Genomic DNA, 26,183 nt, shown 5'->3' on the forward strand with positions numbered 1-26,183 from the left:
TAAGGAGAACTAGCTGCTAACACTGTTACCTTAGCTTTAACTGTTCAGACATGAGCAAAAAACTGCTAATTTCAAGTTGAAGAAAGTTGAGGAAATTCAAGTTGCCACAGCAGCCCAACTAGGAGGAGTAACATCACTGCAAATAATAATAATAATGTACTAAATATAAAATCTAAAAAAAAGTTCAATGTAAATGTTATCATTTGCTTGAGATGTCACTTAATATATGTGCAATATCCTTGCTATTTATATACAGTGTGTACATACTGTACACGTGCAGTGTCTGTAGAATGACAAATAACTGTTGAGTGTTTGTTTTTTATAGAGTTTTCATCTTTATTTATATAACAACTGGAATACTAGTTCACATCTAATAATTTATCGAAGCCCTCTCAGATTTTTTTTATTGTAGAGTATATTAACACTTTTCTTTAGTGATATAATTTCATTCCTCTTTCCCTAATTAATATGCTAATATACACTAATAGTCTCATTTTCATTGTTTTCTAATTCTATTAGTATTATTTTATAATAATAATAATAATAATGAAAGCAACATGATACAAGAAAGTGAAGAAACTTCGAACAAATCCAAAGTGTTTTAAAGGTTATTCCTAACACTATTTCTGATGAAGTTTGGCACACCTCTGGCATCTTCTCAGGCAGCCCCTTAAATCCAGAGGTGGACAAAGTACACTACTTCCTTGCTTGAGTGAAAGTACAGATACTACTGGTCAAACATTACTCCATTACATGTAAAAGTTATAAAGACAGATTTTTAAGTAAAAGTGCAGAAGTACTTGTTTTTAAAAGTACTTAAGTATAAAAAACGTCAACACGTCGTTTTATTATTGTTGCATTGTTGTATGCAATACTTACAGTACCTTTTGCAGCAACCTAGTGAATATACTGACCAGTTTGTAGTATTTGTGGAATTAAGAGCTTTTAGAATGTTACAAAACCTATAGAAATTAAACAACTGAATTGACAAAAAAGACAGGTATAATCATTTTTATTTTTTTTATTTAACAATCCTACCACCCCCAACAAAGAAGTACACATCTATGTGTATCCATTCTTGCACATTTGAATCAAGTGTTCTGTAAATGCAGACTGATTAGAAACAAAATCCAACCTGCTTTAAAACCCAGCTACACAACTGTATCTGTATACAGCTTTAACAAAGAGCGAAACAGAAAGACTTATTTGCCATCAAAACAAAAATTTCAAACCATTAGTTGTGGGCACTATTAGAGTGTGCATCGTTCTGCACTTTGAATTTCTACCAGAAGTAGTGGACCATCCAGGAATTTTTGGAGTTATCTTTTCGGCATACTACGATTTGGGGCATACTAATTCTATTTTCGAATACTATTTAGGATGGATAGTATGAGAATTTGGATGCAGAATATGTTTTTGCGTGGTAACTAACATCATTACCAATGCGCTGGTGGTGTATATGCAAAGCTGGGGCAATTAGGCAAACAAATACATAAAAAAAAACAAAAAAAAAACATTGGCCTTACCATACATGGCACAGGAAATATCCATTTCAAGCTTTTACCAGAAATTTAAAAGTGTACATACCTCAATTTGCTTCTGCAGGTTGGATGGAGATTTTTTGTAGGCTGTGATGTGGTTTGATTTCGGTAAACAAAGCAAACATTTAAAACGAAAAGAATCTTTACTCTTTTGGAACACTGGAACATACTGTCTAAGTATGGCCATGGATTCGCGCATGGTCTTATGGTCTGTCTTCGTCCATTTTGTCACCAATTGGTCAGAGTTCAAAGAACGACGGAAAACCACTGAACTTCACGACACGTGACGCTACAAGAGTGAAAAAAAATCATCCTCTGATTAACGTAACTACTTTCTACTCAATGACCTAGACAGAAATGTAGTGGAGTAAAAAGTACAATATTTGTCTTTCAAATGTAATGAAGTTAAAGTGACAAGTTTCCAGAAAAAAATAATACTCAAGTAAAGTACAGATACTCAAAAAGTGCAGTACTCAAGTGAATGTACTTCGTTACTGTCCACCTCTACTTAAAACTGCTTCATCTGTTTTGTTTCGTTTTTCCTTAAAGCTTCTAAATTTCTCAGTGGAAACTTGTTCATTTTAGAATTACAGTGCGTAGGATCTCCTGTGAGTTTTCTTTACAGTCTTGTAAGTGTAATGCAGTCAGACAGCGCTGTCTCAGAGCTGTTGGGTCAGAATTTGTGGGTAATCTGTACTGATGCATTATACGGCAGCTCAGATATGTCAAACATCATCAAACCCCAACCTCAGGCCTGAAAGAAGTTTGAGCAAATGGTGTCAGACAGCCAGTAAGGTGAAAGAATGTGAGAGTGCATGAGAGTAGTATATACAGGTCCCTCCAAAATTATTGGAATTCATTCTTACTTTCTTTCTTCTACTTTTCTCTCTCCTCCTGCTCCCTATTTATACTGAAGACAATAGGGTTTCATAGTTAAAAGATGAATGTAAACATGTATTTAGAGCATGGCGAGTGTGCCATGGTGAACATGGCAAGTTAAAGTCGGTATTGGAACAAAAAGCCTCAAAGTAAATGACACTTAATATTTGTTCCCCTGTCTCTCTCTGACACACGCTGGCATCACCAGACTTCTGCATTCTTCTTTTGTGATGCTTTTCCTGGCAAGAGGGACTGTATGTTATAAAAATATTATTCTATAAGAGGAAAAAGGATTCTGTTGTGGGTTTTATCTAATTTTATCTAGTTCAAAACAAACCTTTGTGATAGGCTGGGCAGCAAAATATAGCGCAGTTCAACAAAATTCTCATATATGAGATAACACATGAGAACATGGAAAATATATATAAATATATATATATAATTTGCACTCTACACCCAGTACCTTTTAACTGTAATTCAATAAATAAACAAACCAACAAACAAACCTATCAGTGCAGACATTTTACAATTATTTTTTATGTTTTGTGATAGATAAATAAATAGTGACAAATGCTCTGGTTCACAGACTTCTGTGTCTCCCCAGTGCTCACTTTGAGAACTATGGCTGTTTATCTTTTGGAGTTAGTAGGCAGCTAGTTGAGGAACACTAGGGTTACTAGTTCTTTCTGTAGGATATGAATATACAATTCATTAGTGTGTTCAAAAATGTAACTACTAGTACATAATAGTAGGTATGTGCTTTATGACACAAGTTAAATTTACTGACACTGCTGCGAAAAACCGATGGTGCATGCAAGTGTTTGATCGCACATTTAATTAGGCCACAACAGTCTGCAGGCCTTGTCACTGAGCTGCCACTGCTCACATCCTGCTCCCAGATGTTGTGACAGAGTACTACCGAGGCGCCCTTTTTCAACCTCCTCCTGCCACAGCTGCCACGTCCCTAGAGTGATAGTGCTTGGGGCTCCTCGAATTGTCACAACAGGCCGTATTTTTATATCAGGCTTTCACGTTACGAAACAGCTCCAAATTGATCTGTTTTCCAAGGACTGGAAAAAGCGACTCTGATGTTGTGCTGTGGAATTGTAAACACATTCTGGGTTCTGTAGCAATCAGAGTCCCAGTAAAAAGCATCTGTCTTGCATGTGTTCTGCACAAAACCAAATATCTAGTCAATTAAACAGCAACCGTAAAGTCAGAGACAGAAGATTTGGGGGTCAGACGTCTCAAAGTTTAGTGGCAGGCGGTGTGAGACAGAGGACAGCGTACCTCTAACTTTGCTACCAGTGATGCTTTCATAATTGTTATAAATCATCTTAAGATACCTAAAAGACACATGCGAAAAAATTGTAAAATTGCATCTCGGATCATATTTAGGCTTTGGGTTTTATTTATATGAATGACTAAGAAATTTGTTCAAACCCTAAATGCAAAATAAAGGCGCTGAGTAGATTTTCAGCTCAAACTTTCACTGATTTTGAATTTTTTATTATATATTTTTTGAATTGCCTACCTTTTGTAGGCCTATGTTTCACCGCTGCAGTATGAGGAAGCGAGATCCCTAAACTGTGATCATCAGTAACATTTTTATTCCATCCATACAGATACAGTATTATCAGAAATATTTCATTTTTTATTATTATTTTTAAGTCATCTTAAAGACATCTTGTTAATGTCATGTAGGCTTTGGTCTCAATTAGGACAGCTGACATATCACACTGTCATGTTAGATCAGTACTGCCATGTCCATCATTTGCCTGTTTTGTTTCTTGGTTCCAGATGGAAAAGGTAGACGCTGATCTGACTCGTTCTAAGTCACTGAGAGAGAAGCAAACAAAGGAGTTTGGCCACCAGCTAGAGGAGCTCCAGCAGAAATACGAGCAACAGGTTAGTCCTGGGAGAGAATGAGTTGAAAGTAGATGAGTTCCTGTAATCTTTGTTGTTTATACCTCCAGAGAAAAGAAAGTAAAAACCATTGGACTTATCTCGCAACCTGAAAACGTCAGCATTTTATAGATTACTTTCTCTGAAAGCCCATTGTGAGGAAGAACAGTGCTGTGTGGCCTTTTGACACTGGAGAAGATGCCATGTTATGTCTTTGATGCTCTGTTGCTGATTTTCAACTAGAAAGTTAAAAGTAAAGTAATCATTAAAATGCTGGCTACAGTTCATGTCAGTCAGAGTGCCCTTATTAACAGTACAAGACTTTCAGGTGTAAGTTCGATGTACGATTTTTTTATTTCCCTATCATACAGTTGAGGTCATAAGTTTACATATACGTTTTTAGAGAGGGCTGAGTTCTGCCCTGAATAAGTCGTTTTGCATAACAGATGCTTACACAAAATCCACAGAAGACAATAGTAACTGAATTTACACAAAATGTTTACTTCATTCTTAATACCGTGTGCTGTTATCTGGATGATTTTATGTTTTGTGAGGTGTTCATGTGTCCCTTGTTTGTCCTGAGCAGTTAAACTGGCAATTGTTCTTCTGAAAAATCCTCCAGTTCCTGCACATTCTTTGCATTTCCGGCATCGTCTGCATATTTGACATCTTTCCAGTAGCGACTATATGATGCTAAGATCCATCTTTTTACACTGAGGGACAAGTACACAACTATTACGAAAATATTCACTGATTCTCAAGAAGACAAAACAATACATTAAGAGTCGGGGGGGTGTAAAGTTATGGGCAGGATGATCAGTGTATATGGTTATTGAATTTTTCTTCTTCTGTGGAAATATGTAAATATCTTCTAAAGGGCAGTGCTAAATGAAAATAAGCTCTTTAAATAAAAGTTGACACCCCCCTGATTCGTAATGTATCATGTTGTCTTCCTTAGCATCGCTCATGTTTGAGTCTCTCAATTGTCCTGAGACACTCACTGTATACTTCAATACACCCTGAATTCCCGAATTCAAGTCTCATTTTCTTTCCAGTAAACCTACTTTCATATGATGATAAATTTGCTCTTACAATAATACCCCTCTAATTAAAAGTATGTTTGTAAGGCATATGCAACCTTTAATATGTCATTTAATGTCATGCCATGAAAAACAGAAGGAACAGTGGAACAGAAGGAGATTCGGTGCTGGATAATTCATCCAGCATTTCATTACAGATTTATCTGTGCATCTGAAATACTGTAGCTACGCAGAGTCACATACTGCATCTAAACGTTACTCAGGAAAATCAGCATACACTCCAGTAGACGATATGATCAAAATTGACTGTTTCTAAGAACTAATTTCCACATTTCCATATAGAAAATGCCTTGGAGCTTGCAGAAGTGAGGAAATTAGTTTTATTTAGATCAAAGTTTAAGAGTATGCACCTGATTATACAAACAAATCAAATGATTTATGAAGAATGATGTCTCCTTGGTCTGTTAGTCTTGCTGTCTGGATGCTTATCATGTCCTTATGTCAAAACATATATATACATATACACATATATACATTCTATAGTGACTAAAATTAAAATGTGAAAACCTTTAGATGAAAATCTACCTAGTGTGAAACGTGTTAGTGTTGCATATGTATATTTACGTTTGTTAATTTAGCAGATGGTTTTATCTAAAGCGACGTACAAATGAGGGAATACAAGCAAAGTGATGTATCAAGCAGAGGATGATAGAAGAGGTGGTACTATACAAGATATTTAACTGAGTGCTAGAGGAGCAATGTGCAAAGGTTTTCTAGTGTAAGTGCAGATTATTATTATTATTATTAATAATGGTGGTGTTATTTATTTATTTATTGAGTGGGAATTTTGAAGTTTGAAGAATTTTCATGGTTTAGTTGAGTGTTAATGGAAAAGCTGGATCTTTAGCAATTTAAAAAAAAAATGATGCTGGTGGATTCTGCTGTCCAGACTGTGGTCAATAGGTCATTCCACCATTGAGGGACGGTCAGTATATGTAGCTAATTCCAGCTTTGTCCCTCAGTACGTATCATGTGTGATAAATAAAGAAAAGCTTTTAAAACAGACACTACCTCCCTCTACGCCTCTTCTAATACACCATCCACTTTGCCATTTCTTCAAGAGTAACTGTCTCACATGCCGTGTCAATTACTTGAAATCGTTTTGAATCGTTTTGAGACGCTTTGCATCCGTGATATGCTGATAGAAAACAAAACGAACTTTGTAATGAATGTCGTCTGTGTGGGAGAGGAGGTTGTGAAGGTAGCATGCTCTTCAGTAATCACTCAGGCAATGCAATCTGAGTGGAGTTGTTTGTTTATTTGTGTGAAGCAGTGAGAAAAAAGATGTTAGAGCTGGAATGATGTAATGCTAGATGTTTTCTAGCATCTCCCTAGGTGGAAAAAAACAAGAAGGAGGAGAAACTGCTTCTGTAACTCATTAATTTGAAGCATCTTGTCACACGCTCTGCATCACGTTTATTATTCACCTTTTTATTTAGCAGGAGAAAGCCTTTGAAAACTGAACTAGATATGTAATGATGTAATGTTAGATATTTTCCAGGTGGAAAAAGAACGAGACAATCTATATTGTGTTAATGTGAAGCAGATTGTCAAGGGCTCTTTTTTTATTTAACAAGTAAAATGTGTTTAGAGTCATATTTGTTTCATTATATTTTCCAAAATATAATGTATTTTGTTGTCCTTAAAGACAGGCCAGTAGTATTGTTTTCATTTACTGGAATTTATTTATCTCAAAAACCTCAAGGGTTGATCAAGCATATTGTTTTTATTATTATAAAACATTAACAGTTATTCAGTGGAGTGAATCTGCTGACCCTTTTAAAGCCAACATGTGGGTGAGATGACAGAGCTCCCTAGAGATGTATTCTTAGTAAAAAAGCCATCTCTGAAAATATTCACTGGGTCATTCCTACCTTAAATGATAGCTGGGTGAAGCTGGTGTTTAGCTCTGCTGTAAGGTCAGGTTGAACCATTCATGTGGATACAAAAGGGACATTCCCAAACTTCCCTGTGGCATGCCTCAATGAGACTTTAAAACCAGCGGAGAAGTATAGAAGTGTCATTCCTTCATGACCTCCACCCTGCTGCAAAGTCACAGCCAGACCCTGAGAGGATGAAGCGGAGTTTCCATTCTGTCATAACTCTCAGTGACTAGTCCAATCTTTAGATATTTACTCGTTAGATCTCAAGCCATGGCACAAACATATACTTCATCCCAAAAGCTCATTAGCACACAAGCAGGGAAACACAAGCAGGGCTCACATTCTCTGTCTCACACACATTTCTGCATTTTGAAGCACAGAATAGACCTGGCCCTGAATGTCCTCCTTCTGCATGCCAAACCCCTGCTGAGAGCAGCCAGACTCTTCTCTTCTCCCAGTCCATGATCTTCCCCAGGGAGTCTCCTCGGCTGGGCCGCTGCCGCATTACCTCAGTGCTAATCACGTCTATCCTGCTGACAGCAGCCATTCAGTGCAGCCGCTTTAAGAGCTTGGCACTCGGCGGACTCCTCGCTGTGACGTTTACAATAAGGCGTCTGTGGTTTTCCCGACCCGTCTATTTCCGCTGTACGCTTTCTATTCGTCCTACGGTTAACATACTTCATGGCGGATCTCAATTTCATGACGATGTCTATTGGAATCGTCGCAAGAAAGCATTCTTGCACAGCTGGCATGTCATCGATACTCATTGATACTCTGACATCGAATTTAGAACACGCGACAGAAGACCACGCGGAACAGGATTTCAAGCTTGCTGCTTGATGCGTTATCTGATATACCTGCCTCATGGGGACAGAAGAGATGTTATGCACGGTATTATTGCCAAGAAAGAAGAAAACAAGAATCTGACCTGGTGATGCATCCTCCGGCCTTTACTCATTCCTTCGCCCAAGGCTTGTAGCACTGAGTCAGTGTGAAGTGTGTGTGTGTTTATCCATTGCTTTCTAACACTGAATAATATAATCCAGAAACTGACAAAAGCGAAAGTTTTTTTTTTTCTGTTGCTGAAATTGAAAAGCTGATGCCATGGGGCTGCATTGAGCGATTTCTTTGTGGCCTTCTCTCCGTCTTGCTGGGGGGAAACTCTGGCTCTTTGAGGCAGCCCCATTCATCACCTGCTCTCAATAGCAGCGCCGCAGTCTCCAGCTAGTGAGCAGGCCAGGTAGGGTGCCGGGATGCACAATGTGCTGGGGATTAGCATCAAAGCTGGGGGGACTGGGTCCTTCCCGTGCCGTCGGGGAGACAGGGCAGGACCGGCCAAGGTCATCGTACAGCCCCAATACCCCCACTGCTACCACCACCACCCTCCCCCAATTGATGAGGGGAGTAGGATTGGAGCCTGGGAACCTAAATCGGCGGCTTCTCAACAACCAGCACCGACTCACCACACAGCAGGTGGAGAACAGCGAGATAATGCAGCGGTCACTTTTGTGTCTTTTTTTTCCCTACACTGTTGGCAATCTCGCACTTTGAGGATTTGGACACTTTTCCTCGCCGTGAATGTTTCTAAACCAAATTTTTATGCTTGACATTAATCAGCTTTTGACACAGAGAAACCTCAAAGCTTTGGCCAGACAACCGGGGGTAAGTGGACACTATAGTCGGAACATACAGACAGAATGCATTTCTACACAGCTAGTTATAAATTAACAAGCTTTTAAAATATTTTTTAATTGTTGTTTTCCTGCATTTATGCATGCGTGTAGCTTATCATGATTCTAGAACTCTGGGGTTGGTTGCATGGGGCTCACATATGGCTTCTGAAACACTTCCAGACAAGTCTCTTTATAAGAAGTAGCAGCAGAAGAGGGTGGAGATAGCAGGACCTGTGAGGTAACAGTGATGCAAAAATTCGTCCCTGGTTCATGACATAGCGAAGCTAACACCAATTTTTCTCTCCCCCCCACACACTTTTTTTTCTGAGAGATGCGCAAGTTGTCATGACGACAGGGATGTACTGCTGATGAAGTCTCGCTCCTTGTTGTCCAATCAGATTATGGAGCTGAAACTGCAGCACGAGCAGGAGAGGACACACCTACTTCAGCAACACAATACTGAGAAGGACAGCCTGGTCCAGGATCATCAGCGGGAGATTGCTAGTCTGGAGAAGCAGGCGCGGTCCGCCATGGCCCAGCACCAAACACAGACCCAGGAATGGAGAAAGCGGGATGCACAGGTATGTGGTCTCTGCTTTTTCCCATATCAACATGTTCTCCATGTTTGGTTTGCTATTAACTATGCCATTTTCCTCCTTACTTTCGCTAGCTTTTTTTTCTGCTTCGCTAGCTAAGTATTCGCTTTCTCTTTTAAGAATCTTATACATAATTTTATAGAAAGTTAAGTGTCTGAAGGAGATTTTTAAAAATGCATTTTGAAATTTAGCATGACGCTTTTACCGCAAAAAACTTCAGCGCCATAAACGGTTTGAATAACTATTTGCAATGAAATTGGGCGGAAATGAAATATCATACAGAATCCACATGTTCCACAGCGTGTACAGTGTCCAGAGCGGGACTTAAAGAAAAAAATTTAAAAGAGCCCCAGGATCTGAAACCACAGGTTGCCATAAAAAAAGTGGGCAAACCTTTCAGTGCAATATAGCGCAGGCCTTTTGTTTTCCACCCTGGGTTGCATTTTCCATTCTTTTATTTCATCTGTTTGAGCTGGGTTGGCATGAGCTGGTGCATTGCAAACCACTGTGCACTGGCTGGGCGCATTCGCTGTTTCTCGCGCTGCTCTGCAGGTAGCCATCATCTCCACATAAGCAGAGGCTTATATTCTCATTATATCTCCCAGTACTATTTAGCATATATTAATGACAGTCTTGGAAAGGCTGTTAGAAACCTCTATTTTGTTTATCAGCGGGTTTCTCATGGTTACTCCGCCAAAGCCCGTTCTCCACTCCAGCCTGGCTAGCGCGGAGCCTCTGTGGGAAACCATTTGACAGCCGAACCCCCAGCTGGGGATGTATTCGGCTCTTCAAACCCAGAGATGAAATATAAATTGTCAGCATGGCTAAAGGACGTTTATTAGCTCCTTACAGGAGAGACGTCCAGCAGAGAAGCTTCTGTACAGCGTTCAGCAGACTGGATGAGAAAAGCTTGGGAAACGCTTCTAGATGAAACATTGCGCATTTCAGTGCCATTTCGGTCAAAGGCTAAGCCATGTAAAACCAGATTTTGTGATAAATGTCATGTTCATTGTCTGTACTGGACTGTTCCTGTTTTACCCGAGTTTTAAAAGAAAAGGGAACCTTCTTCTGATCAAATTAAAGTGTGTCAAACATAATGCACTTCTGTAGATAAAATACATTTTCATACATAGTCTTCTGTCTATGCAGCATCTCTATTCGCCCAACAAACATTTCTGTATTAGTGCTTCATCTTTAAATTGAGAACATTGACGAAACAAGAGCTTTTGTTTTCCGTCATAAACAAATGGCTTTTTTTTTATCCTTTTCCATGTTTCCACACGTAGCATAAAGCCATTCAGCCAGCACCTTATCAGTCATGTTGTTACCGAGTCGACTGTGGTGGTGTGGACAGGCCGCACAGGACGTGGATCCAGGGGAAGGAAATTGTCTGCTACAGCAAGAAGCTGCCAGTGGCTCAGATCCTCCATCACTCCCAGCCCACAGAATGCGCTGAGCAATTTGTCGGAGCTCAGGGGAGTAGGCTTTTGCGGTTTGGCTGAACCTGTCCCTCCATGCGATGATGTTATTTAGGTGAGATGTTTGAACCTCGACACCCTTCACCCTTCACAGTTATCCCCTCTCCGGTCTGGGTGTTGAGAAGCAAGCAGGGTTTCATTTTTCTTCCTGACGCTGTGACTTCCTCACCATCGACAAGCCTCTTTATCCTGACAGATTTACATTTTCTGTTTGAAGTGCCTTTTCCAGTTTTTGAGAGACCTAATAGATAATGGCAAACCCAAGCACAAAAATTTCAATCTTCTTACTATTTAAGTGCCAGAGTTTTCCTTCTTTTATGCTAGCAGAACAAAATTTGACATGAAAGGGATGCTGGTGGGTTTGAAAACTTTTCTCTATGTCCTGTTGCATTTCAACTGGTGTCCATCAAGCTTACTCAAGCTGCTAGATGAAGATACATTTTTCAGCTATTGCTGACAGGAAACTGGCTGCCTCAAAGCTGTCTGAGTGAGATAAGATGGCCTTCGTGACTACTTTTCTCTTCTCAAGAAGGCATATTTTCCTCTAAGAGTGTCTGAGAGATGGAATCCAGGCAAGAAGAGAAAAGATGGTGCTGACGATGGCTCCCACCAGCTACTTTATTGAGATGAGATGTTAAATTGGTGTCTGGCTGATCTCAGTATGAACATGATCAATGGCTAGATTGAAAAATATTGACTCAACAGCGTGAAAAAAAAATCCCCTTTTCACAGCTGCAACAGAAGTCGAGACCTAGCTTTCTTCCTGGAATCTTTCAAATTTGGAAAGCTGACAAAGAGAGCTCCTTCACATGCACTGAAGATGAGTCAGTCACACTCATCTCTTGATGTGGTCAGTACAGTTTGGATGTAAAAGGAAGTTCAGAAGAATAAATTATTCAGGAGCAGAGCTTTGTTGTTGAGTTTATGCCTAAGCTTGCCAACGTCCAGCAACAGTTACCTGGCCTAGATCTCTATGCTACTGAGATCTTAGAAAATTCACAACCTCATACAACAATATCATACAGCCATCAAAACAAGCCAGAGTAAAAAAAAAAAAAAAAGACAGTTCCATGCTAATACTGCGCTGAAGGATTTATTGATCTGTGTCTTGGTTTGCAGGCTTTGTTTAGATCGCTGAGGGAATGAGCTTATATCCTTGTCCTTGGGCTGAAGCTGGAGTATTCAGTTTCCTCTCAACCTGGAATTTCTGCTTTGGCACCCTCCAGGCTCCTAGTTTCCTCAGTCTTTTTGAAGATGAAAGGGGCGAGGCCGAGAGTCAGTTGGCAGCCCATCCAGGACAGTTCCCAATAAATAGTGTTGCCTGCAGCAAATACTGTGAGCTAATACACAACTGGCTCCAAAGAAGGTGTTTCCTTTACATGCATGTTTATGGCACACTGATATGAGGAATCTCTGTGCTTTATAATGATTATTTCATGAAGTGGAAATATTTCAATCACGTCTTATCATTTGCCTGATAGGTCATTTCGTGTCATGTTCTTTCGTATTTTTTTTTTCCTAGAGAATATTCTAGATTTGTCTAGCACATTTGCTCTAGGCATCTGCACCTTTCTTGGAAAAGAGACTTTAATTTGTATGAACAACAGATGTTGTTTTCGCTTACTATATTTCCTGTGTTTCACTCAGAATCATTTTTATAGCTTTTTTTTTTTTTTTTTTTTTTTTTTTTTTTTTTGGCCAGTCTGTCAATTTCCCACTTTTTCATCCTTGAGAAATTATTTCTACCATGGAGTTCAAACAGCATGGGGGAGAATCTGATCCTTGAAATATTGCACTGGGGACCACTCTCTGCAACCATGATTGGCAAATTAATGACACTGACAAATTTTCAAGAACTTCATTCCCAAAGAAGAGATTAAGCCAGAGTACATGACGGCGAGTGTGACGGAGGGAATCGGGCATGGTTTATTTTGATGTGTGAGAAAAAACAAACTCGTTAAGTAGGTTTGCTCGACATTAGATGAATAGCTTATATCCAGAGCCATGGATTAATATGTCATTCTTGCCACTTCCATCATACAAAAAAATAAATAAATAAATAACCCAACTCATTCAAGGAGAGCTTGGGAGAATATTCTAAGAGTCATACAGGATTGCACTACCATTTCTGAGATTCAGATTTACTGTTATTTATTAATATAGCTTTACTGCCTACAGGATAACAGAAATAGTTTTAGATTTTTAATATTAAATGTGATTATCCCTTCAAAGCCATGACCTGGCTGATTATTTCAATTATTGATCTGATCTTTAATTATTCAATTATTGATCATATAAGATTCAGCAACTGCAAGTATGAATTATTTGATAACTGCAGTAAAAATGAATGTGGTTCAGAGAGAGAGAGAAAGAGGGTGGAGTGTAAAGAGGGGGGAGCACTGTGGAATTCTTGAATCTGATTGTTCAGATGTGATGGTTAATTTTCTTTAACAGCTTGGCTCTGAAAGTAGTTTGGATCCAAGACAAAGAACAAATTTATATTAATGTACTCGTTCTAATACATTAGCATTTCGTCTAGTAACAACTAATTCACAGGGACTTGTATAGTGGATGCTCCATATGGTGAAGCTTGGAGACGTTTATTTAATATTTATGGAAAGAGACTCCTGTGTCAGCATATTGTACCTGAGGTACAGCTGTTCCTTTAGGTTTTCTGCCATAGGAATGTCTTCAGGAGAGTTTGTATTTTGGTGACAGACTGCTTTTTTGTTTAATGCGAACTTTAAGAGAGTGGAGAAAAACAGCATAAATAACAACAGGAACTACATTTGTTTTGTGGACATTCCACAACATTATATGGACAAAAACTATGGAGGTTTAAGTGCCAAATACATCTGATAGCTGTACCAGTGATATTTTGCTTACTTGTTTCCTGTTTGTTGCCTATTAAAAGTAAGCCTGATCATCCATGTTTATTCCTGGGCAATTATATTCCATGTGCAATTAGGAAATGGTGCCTGAAAATCAAGCATGTCTTCGCAGCCTTTTATCAGCTCTGGAAAACAGAAAACATTACTGGTTTCCTGCCTCGCCGACTTCCCTGGCTTCTTTCCCCAAGTCTGCCTTGTTCTGATCTTTGTACATGTTTAACCTGAGAGAGTTCTGGGTCCTTGGCACTCACTGTCCCTCTTTCCCTTTGATGAAAAGAGGGTTTAATTCCAGACCAGACATCACTTGCATCAGCCTGGCTTGGGAAACATGAAATGCAGCACATGGACCTGCTTGTTGAAAACATGCAAATGTGGCTCGGACTAATATTGAAGCGAAATGTCTTTACCCAGAGGGTAGCTGTGCTGGAAATAGATTTGAGAATCAGGCTGGACGACTATCCAAAGTTGGAAAAATTCTCTGTTATCTGGGAATACTGCTGTTCAGTGTCTCTCCTGTAGATGAGCAAGTCTCCTGTATATTTGTGCACTATACAACTAATAGAGAAATTTAGGTGCATGCTTTATAAAACAAAAAAAAGCTCTTTATTTTGAATCCAGCATAAACTGGAATACAATGCTGAACATTACCTCTATTTATCCTGCAATGGATGATTAGAAAGCTCCTTGTTACACAATATGTTGGATACTTGACCATCACACCTGTGTGTCCTTGTTAAATAAACATGGGTATTAATATTTAGTTAGTCCCTTCTTTGCAGCTATAATAATCCCCACTCTCCTGGAAAGGCTTTCCATTAGATGATGGATATGGGATTTTGTGCTCATTCAGCCACAAGAGCATCAGTGAGGTCACGCACTGATGTAGGGCGAGAAGGACTGGTGCACAGTCAGCTCCACTTCATCCTGAAGGTGCTCTGTGGGTTTAAGGTTAGGGCTCTGTGCAAGACACTGGAATTCTTCCATTTCAACCTTGGCAAACTGTCTGGTTATGGACCTTGATCTGTGCACAGATATCTTGCCATGCTGGAACAGCCTTTTGGGCAAGAGAAATCTTAATGCTACAATATACAAAGACATTCTAGACGATTGTGTGCTTCCAAATTTGGGCCAACAGCTTGAAAAAGGGCCACATATGTGTGTGATGGTTAGATGTCCAAATACATTTGGCCATATAGTGTACTTGGTGATAAATGGTTACTGATTTATGAAACCCAAGAACAGTGCAAATATTGATTTTAAATTTAGTTCTGAGGGTTAATTCTATGTTGCAGAGCAGGCAAAGGAGGTTTGCTAATTGCTCTAAGCTATAGTAGCATCCCGCTGTCACATCATTTAAACAAACATTTCTACAAGCGCGTCATGTGCTTATTCTGAGAACACAGCACTATTCTGAGTGAAGGCCCCACCTTGGGGTAATTACAGGACACTTCAGTTTTACAAGGTGCTGGCTTTCTGTACTATAATACACACCAAAGCAGTCACTTCCTTAATACTTTGAATGTTTGAGTTTGCACAAATAGACCAGACATTGCTCAAGTAGCAACTGGCCATCTGTATCTCCTTTTTAAATTAAGCTGTAAAAACAAGAGACAGATACCCCTAGAAAGGTCCGAACTCTGTTCATCACAGCTTTATCTGCACTTTTGATATCTGACCAGTCCTCCTGGTTGGAAGCAATCAAAAGGAAACTGTTTATAGGAGCCTTGAAGCGACAGTCTGACTTCTCAGACGAGGCTAAAAACGTGCACCCAGAGCATGGCATGGGGCTGACGAGATGTGACACCATGTGTAAGTTGTAAAACGCACCAGCAGTTTAGCTGAAGAGCCCAAAAATGCTGGTCAGCATTTAGCTCCTTGATTTAAAAGCACTGATCTGCCAACACTCATTTTTACATGCATGGTAGTATACATACTCATATTTCTTTAACTGTACTTTCAGCTAACTTATCTAAAGTATTCACACACTATCCTGCACCTTGTGCTAGCTTCTGGAGCAAGCCTTATATTTTATTTGTCGGGTGATATTATTTTTCCAAGCATCAAAAGAAGCACAGTAAAAGCCTATAAGCCTATCCCTTACCAGACTAAAGAAAGAATTCAAGATTAAAGGGTCTTCCCAGCTGAGATCTAATAGCTCTGTGCCACTAGTAGTAGTATGTAGGCAAAGTGTTGCCACTTCTGCTGCAGTCACCTGGGACACAAGCACCACCCCAACATCTGTGTGTGTTTATTTTTCTCAGTTTAAATGAATTTTTTTCACGGCCCGCCTTTGAAGTGGCAATGATCCCACCCCACTCCTGAACATGTTCGCAATCTTCCGGCAGGCGATAATGGTTCTCCTCCCTGGAATGCCTAACAGCAAGTGGAGTGAAGCCAAGGAGCTGCCAACCTCTTGTCTTGGTAGTGCTGCGCAAACATCGCAGCTCACAACCTGAGATGGGGTTCATTTACAGCATTTTGGGGAATTAATGTAGCATTGAAATTGGCATACCTCTCAGAACAGGCTTTTGTGCCTGAGCATTTTCCATTGTGTTAAGCAACTTAAAAAATGTCAAAAGTGATGTCAAAGCAAGCAAGGTCAAGTCCAGTGGCGTGAACCATCAAACAGACCCCACTGTTTGATTCTCTAATAGGGGTTTCCATTCTCTAATAGGGGACTTAATGCCTTTGCTTGCTCTGCTTCCTTTTTTAGGCATCTGCACCCTTTATTTTCCTATACGTGGCAAAGCAGTTAGTCCCTGTGTTTTTTCAGCTTCCTGAAACGAGAAATGACAGCAGTGCCTGATCTCACCCCCACCCCCTACTATGAGTAACTGACCTTTGATTTGCGCTAATTTCGCTCATTAAATCAACCACTGACCTTTGTGGAATGCCCGCTTTTGATGTTGAACCCTTGAGGCTGTGAGATCTGAGGGGGTGGTTTCTGTTTTCTTCTTCATGGCCAGCCCAAGCACAAGTGTTCCACTAGTTTTGCACTTTACATTTCCCACTCTCTGGGACAAATTGAGATACTGCGCCGCCTGTGCAACTAAAAATGGAGGGTGCTGATGCACATCAGTGAAATGTAATAAATCATTTATTCATACTTTTATTTGGTGCTCTTTGTTATTTGATAATTTAATGACCTTATGTATGATTCCAGACCATCAGTGAGCTGGAGTCCCAGGTGCACTCTTTGAGGGAGGAGCTGCTTGCGGCTCACACTCAGAGGAAGCAGCAGCTGTCTGAGTTGGGCCTACTATGTGAGGAGGAGCGCCAACGTGCCGTCCAGGAACAGGAGGTGGCGTTAAGTCGTGTCCGGGCTGAGATGGAGCGTGTCCGGCAGGATCTGGAGAGAACCCACACTGCAGAGAGAGAACTTGCTCAGGAGAAGGTGGGTGAACCTCTGAGCAAGGGTAGTATGGTGCATCATGTTGCTTTTTTCTGGGCTCACTGGTTTCTCTTACTATCCAAAACCATAGTAGCAGCTGATTGGCTACTCTAAATTGCCGCTAGGTATGAGTGACTTGACTGTGTTTGGTGCACAGCAAAGGCCTGGCATTCCATCCTGGGTGTATTCCTGCCTTGCAACCAATATTTCAAAGATAGGAAACATGAGCTATAGATGTCAGCCATGTTGCCTGCAGCTTGAGATATAGTCAGTTAAGCACTTTTTGTCATGATTAATTGCATAAACTTGATTTAGCACCAAGGCCTCAATTGAGTTCCAGGCAAATTCACCATCTGTGTCAACACCAAGCAAAGACATAATACACAATTATCCCAATTATCATCGTCAAACTGCAGGATGTTTTGGGATGTCAGCCTAAAAGATTATGTAGTTGCTTCCTTCTGGAACTATAGCTCTGTCACAGGATGTTCATACGTGTCAGATGAGAAGTTAGCACATTTCCGGCCCTCAAAACAAGTGCGTTGTTCTCTGGCCCGTTTCACTGTGTGCAATCCTCACTGGTAAGAAAGAGACCTGAGGCTTTGGCAGGATTCCACTGCAGGAGGTGAAGGAGGCAGAGTTTGGCAGCATCTGTATCCTTGTGGTCTCCGATGGATTAACTTTGTCACTCTCTCCACCACCCCAGAGTAAAACCTATCAAGTCTGTCAGCAAAGGAAGTGACTCAGAGCAAAATGGTCTCTTCTTCTTCTTCTTCTTCTTCTCCTCTCCTCCTGTATGCCCTTGAGTAAACAGTAAACAGATGAACCAGTATGCTAGCCAAGCTTCTCACCTGGTGTCTGGATCAGACGCTTGTACAGTCATGTGTACACACACACACACACACACACACACTAACACTACCTGGACAACTTTGTAGTTTAGCAATTCAAGCACTCTGGCTAGCATTTCATTATAAATGCATTACCCCCCCTTTGCTCTGGTTCTATCTATGGAGAGCAGGCGGACTTTGAGTGACTTTGCTGGAATTCCTCGGGTCCTCACCCCTGCTACTTCATATTTACAGAGCTCTTGATCCTTTGTAACAGAAACCAGGGATGGGAAGCTCTTTTAATATGGCACAGGCTGGTTAGGAACTGGCCGAAAGTGTGCTGTTGATCAGGAGTAAATTCCTGATTAGGCCCATCAAGGCGATTCATTTTCATTAGATCCATGCAGTCCCCTCTCAGACCATCTGTGGCATATTACCGTGCTGTTCAGCCTCCTCCATAAATCCTGGGCCTCCATTTCAGAACCATATGCTAGTATGGCTCTCATACTGATCCCAGTCCGACTCACTTTTTCCGCTCCACCACCACTTAAAAATTGTTTATGAACAATAAGTCATCCGATCCATCCTCCTCACATCTGAGACACACCTGCAGATGTGGCAGTCATGTACAGACACCAGAGTTTCTGTGAGTCATTAGGATAAAAGGCTTGATTTTTGCTGCATAGTTAATATAAATTAAGCGTAAATGCCAAAAAAAATTCCTGCATATTATTCAATTGCTTTTATTCCACAGCCGGAAGGTGCTGGTCAGAAGATGTTGACTCATTTTCATTTTCTAAAAGCATGACTCAAACAGTTGTATGACTGCAAGACAAGTCTTAAGTTTATATTATTTGCCGGTACATTATTGTTTCTACAGTAGCAGCTCATCATGGACTTGAATGACAGACACTCCACAAAATCTAAATTTCACAGTAAATAGATGAAAATTTTTTATTGAACAGTGAAACTTTAATGTGGTTGAAGCTTCTGTAAGGAGACATTTATTTACCAGTTTATGGAAAGAATCTGCAGGTTCCTAGTTTCTAGCATTATTTTTGCCATTTTAACTTCAGCGGAGAGATGGAAGATGTATAACGTAAAAGCCAGAGTAAAATCTGGACTTGTCTCATGGACGTTCCACAATAGTAAAGTAAGTACTAGTGGTTAAAAGGCACAACTTGTCATTCACTAATACATAAAAATTGTTGCTTATTGTTGGCAAATCATTGTCGTATATTTGGCTGAATGTGTGTTGTGATGACTGCACATGGCGAGTGCAATGCTTGATTTTGCGTTTATTTCTGTGATCACAAAATCCTGAGGTACTGTCATACTTAACTACGTCTGAACAATTGAGCATGTTCTAAATATTCTTGGCTCAAGCGGTTTCTTAAATGATGTACGTCTTCGGTGGCGTTTAAGGTCTTATTGACTTGACCAGACTACCAGATCAATCAGATTTCTCTTAAAGTGTTAAAGCTACGCTCTAAGCTGCCTTGGAACAACAATATATTCTATAATATATACAGATCCATCATAGTGATATGTCTGTAACACTGAGACCACACAACTCCATTGATAAGTGCAGCTTTTTTGGCTGAAGTTTGAAATGAGGAAAGAAATTTGTAAGTATTGAGTAATACAGTGTAAGCTCAGGTGGCAGGTAGTGTGCATTGTAGTCTATGAGTGTAGTAGTACTGCAAGACCAGGCGTGAACTCTAAAGAGAATATACCTCTACAGAGAGCAGTGAGAGGTTTGGTGTAAGGGTGACTGAGAATGTCGTCAACAACTAACTCCGGTTTTTGTTTATTTTATAATTTACCATCTACAAAATTGCTGCATTTGGCGTACTTTAAAAGTGAAAGTTTGGAGAATTACATCATGTTTGTTCTTGATGTACATTTAGAGGAAAAACATGGATTCATCTTTTCTTAGCAACAACCTGGCCAACTATCTGTGGAGTGATGTTGATTAACCTCCTCAGAACAGCACACACTACAGTCTATATTACAGATGGCCAAAGGTTTGTGGACACTCAACCATCTTTCTGGATATCCCGTTTCAGATGTCTGTTCCTCTTTTGTGGTTATAATAAGCTCCACTCTCCTTCTACTAGATTTTAGAGAGTAACTGTGGGGATTGTTTGCTCAATCAGTCACAAGAGCATCAATGAGATCAGACAATGATGTCAGGTGAGACGGCATGGTGTGAAATCTTCATTTAAGTTCATCGCAAAGGTGTTTAGCTGACTTGAGCTCAGGATTGTTGGTCAGGCCTGTGTGTTGTAAATCCAACCAAACTTTTTCCTCCTTATTTTACGGAAGAAAATCTCCTGCATAACTGGAATGATGTAATTAAGAAACAGTTCACATGCCAGGCTTAGATATCACTTCTTGGTTCAGTGTCAAAGTTTCCAGCTTTTCTGTATTTTAAGTTAGTTTTAAGAAGTTGTTTCAAGCCCTCATCCTTATAATCTCCTTGCAATTTGTAAGCTGAAATTTCTTATTCTTCTGATGGCGGCAGTAACGCTGTCCTCCGCAGTCGCCGGGTCCTGAAATGGGCAGCCGAAGTTTGAGCGCGTCTCACAGATCCCCAAGAAAAAAGCAGCCGAAATCCATTAAATCCATGAATGGATTTTCATCAAAAGATGCTGCCTTTTTGAGGGGAAGCTTGTGGAATAAAATAATGAGAAGCAGAATATCAGAAGAGATAAGGTTGTGTGTTAGATTGTTCCAGCGTTAGAGGCTAGGTGAAAATAAAGAAGGCGAGAAGAAAGACAACGACTTTATTTCTGCTGTTAGCAATGATTGAGGTTTACCTGCTGCTCTGTGCAGTGTGTGTGTGTGTGTGTGTGTGTGTGTGTCTGTGTAGTGTGTGTGTGTGTGTGTGTGTGTATGTATACCCAATCTCCATTTGCCTCAGAGAGCCTTGGCAGCCTTGTTCCTATAGATAAACCTGTCTGTTTTCAGCAAAGCACACAACTCGCAGCTGTCCCCTCAGACGCAACTCCTGCAAACTTAAGTATTAATATTTATTTTAGAGACTAGTTCTATTTTATTTTTATTTTATATTTCATTGAGCTTTTTTATTTTATTTTTTATTGGGGTTTTTATTATTTTGTTGAGGTTTCTGAGTTTCTTGTTTTTTTCCCCCTTTCTCTCTTTCGGTTGCTCACAGAAATTGAGCCTTGAGCGAGAGATCAGATGGCACGATGATCAGACCATGACATGTGGCTTCTGGGTTTTAAACATCTGAATGAGGTCTCTGAAGGATCGGGGGTGAAAAGGCAGGAGCTGAAACTCGAGTTTGTGTGAACGTTGTTGTGGAAAAAGTTGGCAGGACGTTAGGCAGTGGATTGCTCACAAAGGCTGTTCCTTCACTGAAGGAAGTTCTAAAACAGATAGTCGGTTATGGCTGATGTGTCATTATCCATTATTTACACTTTGACCCATACTATGTGTAGTATGACACCTGCTGACTAATACACTTTAATAACACTTTCAACAAGATCACTTTAAACTCATTTTCCTCTCATGTCAAAGGCAGAGACAGCACATAGTTTACAGTACAGTTTATACTGCAGCATGTGGGCATCAGTATGGAGTGGGCTTGTTGGGGGGAGAGGGAAAAAAAAAGCAAGCGATGGCGTAGCTAATGAATCACTGTTGAAAGAGCTGCTTTTCCAGTGGACTTGCCTTACCTGTAGGGCTCTATTCATCTTCCCACACGCCCTCATTGCCAGTCAACTCCCACTTGTTCACACCAGCAGACTGAAGAGTGAGAGAGAGACAGTTAAGATGCGGGTAACTGTCGCATTACCCTCTGTGGCTCTGCAGTAAGACATCTCTTTGATCTGCCGACATTTCCGTGACCGCAGTTTATTCTATTAAGTCAGGGCATCTGAATGGGCCTTGACACATCGTGGCTTGAAAGATTAAAACGTTTTGTTTATGTAGATGATATTTACAATGAAAATACTGCAGTATTATAAAGACGAGCTAGCAGAAAGGGATATATGCTAGGAGTTGGTTTGAAAGTCTGCACACTCAGTTAAAGTTTGCTTAAAGTTTCCCGGAGAGAGAGAATAACAGCACTCTGCCTCTTCGTGTAAAGACTGATGAGCTGGTACACAGATGACGGGTCACTCCTGCATGCAGATCATTACAAGCTTCTTTTTCTTCTTCAGATCAAAGACTCTAAGTGGATTTTATATCCAGGAACTTAAATGATTTTGATGAAAACTTTTTTTCTTTTTTCCAAATTCATTATTCAAAACTTTTGTTGCCACATGCACACCCATACACAGAATGACATTATTTCAGTATATTTAAATGTACATGTTCTTATAAACTTTTATTCTAAATGGAAAAACCGTATCATTTTCTCAGTTTGCATGCATTCATTGATTTGTGTGTGTGTTTGTTTGGTCAGTTAAAACTGATTTTTGTTCCCCACTTTATCTTGAAGGGTACCAACACTTTTGTATTGCTGTGTTTCCAAGCATGGTGATGAATTCTGACTATTCTGACTATGACTGCTGATTTAAAATTGCATGCACACTTAAAAACAAAAAAAAGGATACACAGATGAGCAGATTTTATGCTCTTTTTGCTTGTCCAAGCAGACGGACACGATGAGTGGTTTTTCCCCAAAAATACAATTTCAGAGCAGTATAACTCATGTAGTAAAAGACAGGCTGTTTTTGCAGCAGATAGGTGACGTGGCACAATGTGCTGCAGGCTCTGAACTCGATGTGACTAGCTCTTATATACCCCATGACTATTTTGCCCCACAGCCCAAGCCCCCAGGGACCCCACCCCAGCCCTCATATGGAAAGCACACATCCACTCTTTGCTCTTCAAAGCGAGCCCCCGCCTCTGTCTATACCGAGGCTAGGGTAATCGGACAATCCCTGGTGGCAAGGTCCAAACATCAGAGGACGAACCTGTGCTGCATGCTGGGAATTACTCCAATCTGCCAGCCATATGAGCTCCCTCTGTGCCTTCTGTTAGATAAATAGGCTCAAGTAGGATTATTACCTTTTTTTTTGCTTTCTGGCCTTTTTCTTTCTTTCTTTTTTTTTTATCATCTAGCTGTCTTTCATTACATAGCGAAAGTTCTCCTTGCGAGATCGCCATGGTAACAAGGTGTGCAGTGCGAGATGGGTGCGGTTATCTCAGCTGACAGAGAAAAAGGCAAGAAAAGAAAGAGGGTGCTGGAACTGGGTGCCAATGCCTTGAAAAGTGAGCTGGGAACTGCCGCCGAGGCGGAAGAGAAAGTGGCAGAGTGTATAGCACACACTAGCTCAGGAGGCAAAAAAGCGGCCTATATCCTCATTAGCTGCAAGGTATAGAAACACTTGAGAACTTCACTTCAAGTGAGCTCACGAAATAGCTCTCCCTGCATGACTGCTTTTCGCACTCTTTGAAGTTTCTGCCCATACCAAGAGTACCAGCAATGTCATGTGACCTGCCTTTCAAACATCTTCGTGTCAACACAAAGATTGGCATTTCGGAGGTTCAGTTCTTGGCCACACAGCAATTACACAGATTCTCACGTGGGTGATTTGTCAACAACTAGGGCGGAAGCAGAAGCTGTCATTTTTTTGTCATCTTTTTCTTTGATGTTACATTCTTATCACAACATTAAGGAAGGAACGAAACAGGCGTGAGCATGCTGTTCAACCGAGCGAGCAAAATACTCCTTGGAGATTCTTCTGTGGTGGGCAATTGACTGACAAAGCACCCGACACCCCAGACTCCTTCCAAAAGGGAAAGTGTTAAGATGTTGTGCTACTGATCGGAAGGTCATGGGTTTGAATCCCTCCACTGCTACCGCTGGACCCTTGAGCAAGAAAATGAAACCCTCAACTGTATAAATATTACATAGCATGTAATGCTACTAAACATGTAATGTAACTAAACATCTCCATAAAGAAACCTTCTACATATTAATTATGTTTTTCATATTGAATAACACATTTTTTGTTTATTGTTAGCTTCAGACTGTCTGTTTGTCAGTTGTTACTATAGAATATAGAAATATGGCACAATCGTTTAATTCTCTGAACTTTCTGAATTGTTTTTTTCTCTCCAGCTTTTTCCGCCTCACAGTTTTTGCCCCATAGATTTGTTCAAGGTGTTGTTCTCGAATCCCAAACAATCCATCTTTTTTTCAAGACATTGTGCAGCCACTTCTTAAAGATCGTATTTATGCAGGAAAGGGAAAAAAAAGGACACGTCTTTCCAAGGCACGTTCGCTTCTCTCTCTTTTTTTTTTCCCCCGAATCTGCCATGAAAAAGCAAAGGAGGTTGTAAATGCAGCTTTACTACACCCACATCACGCACCTGTTGTTGCGAATGTGGCATCTGAACAAGGTTTTTGATTCAGCTGTGACAGCAGGGATTAGATTGAAGCAGCTCTTCACACACACTTGCCACCCTCGGAGAGAAATGCTGTAAAACATGCTCTCCTTTAAACAGATCTACATCACTGAGCAGCGCTTCTCCCTCGGCAGAGCTGTCAGCTGTCATTCCAGCCGAAGTTTGGATGCCATACTTTTTTCTTTTTTTTTTAATTCATGTTTGTTTATTTGTTTGTTGCAGAGTGTTACCAGTATTTTTCTCCATGTCAGTTTTATCATCAGGTTGATGGGCAGGTGGGGCTTTGAGAGAGTTTGACTTTGTTTGTTGTTTTCCTCCACTTGATGCTTCCCCCCCTGAAGCCCCCCTAACACACACGCACACACCACCAACACTACCACTCGCACATCATCTACACACACACACACACGCCCATACACACACAAACTTTATTAATTTCTGTCAATTTGTTACTCTGCCATATGGAGATGCACCAAATCCCATTATTTTTGGTCATGGATTATATTGGGCATAACAGTGGGGGAGAAAATGATCAAAGACATGCCGTTATCACCTCTTAGTTGCAGATTGAGGCAGGGAAATGGGGCTTAATAGCAGAAAATCAGATTTAGACCAGCCAGGCATGTGGATGGATGTGATGATTCTGGTGTTCGTTTTTTTGTGTGGAGATGAAAGTTGATGCTGCAAGTGTGCCAGTTCTTTTCTCCTTATTTATGGCTTCCAGTGCATATGTGACACAGAGATATTGCCATAGACTGGCAGCTGATGTTTAAGGTATATATGGAACATCTGTGCAAGCCACAGTGGGTGTCTTCATGTACCACCTGCACACAACTTTGACCAGAACTGCTTAGTCCAAATGGGACAGCAGCTGAAGTGCCAAATGTACATTTTCTTTATTGATAAAGTGCTAGAAATGTGTATAACAAGCCATGAACATATGAAGTGAGCTCTAATCACAAAGCCAGATGGTAATCACCCCCTGACAGAAAAGGTTCTTTTGGCAGACAAGCACTGTTCGCCCTTCATCTCTTATTGATTGTCTAATCTTAGCTTTGTTGTGCCAACCCCGCCTCTGCCCTGTAGGTCATCAAACGGGATGCTCTTCTGATCATCCTGGCTCCTTATGGTCAAAAAAAGCAAACGCTTTGGCCTAAAGACTTGAGCAGATGTCTTTTCTAAGAAGAGGCTTCTAAGACTTTGAGGCACAGAGCTTCATGTGATAGTGGCAACTCAAGCAGGCTTTTGTGACCTGAAATAAGCAGATTGACCTGAAATAACCATGTTGTGGCTATTGAGAGTCCATCAGAGCAAAGTTGGCCGTGCTCTCTGGATACGAGCGCTGCCAGTAATCTCTCCCTGGACAAGTCAGAGCACTGGTATGATAATGCATGTGGAAGGGAGCAGTTTCTTCCCAAGCACTTTTCAGACAGTGCTTAATCCCAGGTTATCGTCGTTCTAAATCCCACATTTAACCCTGGGTAGAGGAACACTTTATACTTCAGAAGCAGTATTAGCACCACTTTCTCCCGGGAGTTATGAAACTCAGCTCTGAAGCCCTGCATTGTGGTGACAAACACATACAGTATGAAACAATTTGGTGTTAGTGTGTTGCACCTAGATGCTCAG

General features: G+C 40.5%; 1 protein-coding gene across 8 annotated transcripts in view; it reads left to right on the plus strand.

Annotated features, from left to right (window-relative positions):
- Window positions 1-26,183, plus strand: part of cep112 (centrosomal protein 112) — a 131,084-nt gene that overhangs the window by 70,795 nt on the left and 34,106 nt on the right. For 7 of the 8 annotated variants that reach the window (XM_058408572.1, XM_058408582.1, XM_058408589.1 and 4 more), the window contains 3 exons: window positions 4,221-4,328; window positions 9,380-9,562; window positions 17,110-17,340. In XM_058408572.1, the coding sequence (XP_058264555.1) occupies window positions 4,221-4,328; window positions 9,380-9,562; window positions 17,110-17,340 (522 nt within the window). Of the gene's footprint in view, window positions 1-4,220; window positions 4,329-9,379; window positions 9,563-10,863; window positions 11,106-17,109; window positions 17,341-26,183 lie in introns of those variants that run through there. The other variant, XM_058408630.1, reaches the window with a different exon arrangement.

The sequence above is a fragment of the Hemibagrus wyckioides genome, linkage group LG02, assembly GCF_019097595.1.
Source record: "Hemibagrus wyckioides isolate EC202008001 linkage group LG02, SWU_Hwy_1.0, whole genome shotgun sequence".
Lineage (NCBI taxonomy): Eukaryota > Metazoa > Chordata > Actinopteri > Siluriformes > Bagridae > Hemibagrus > Hemibagrus wyckioides.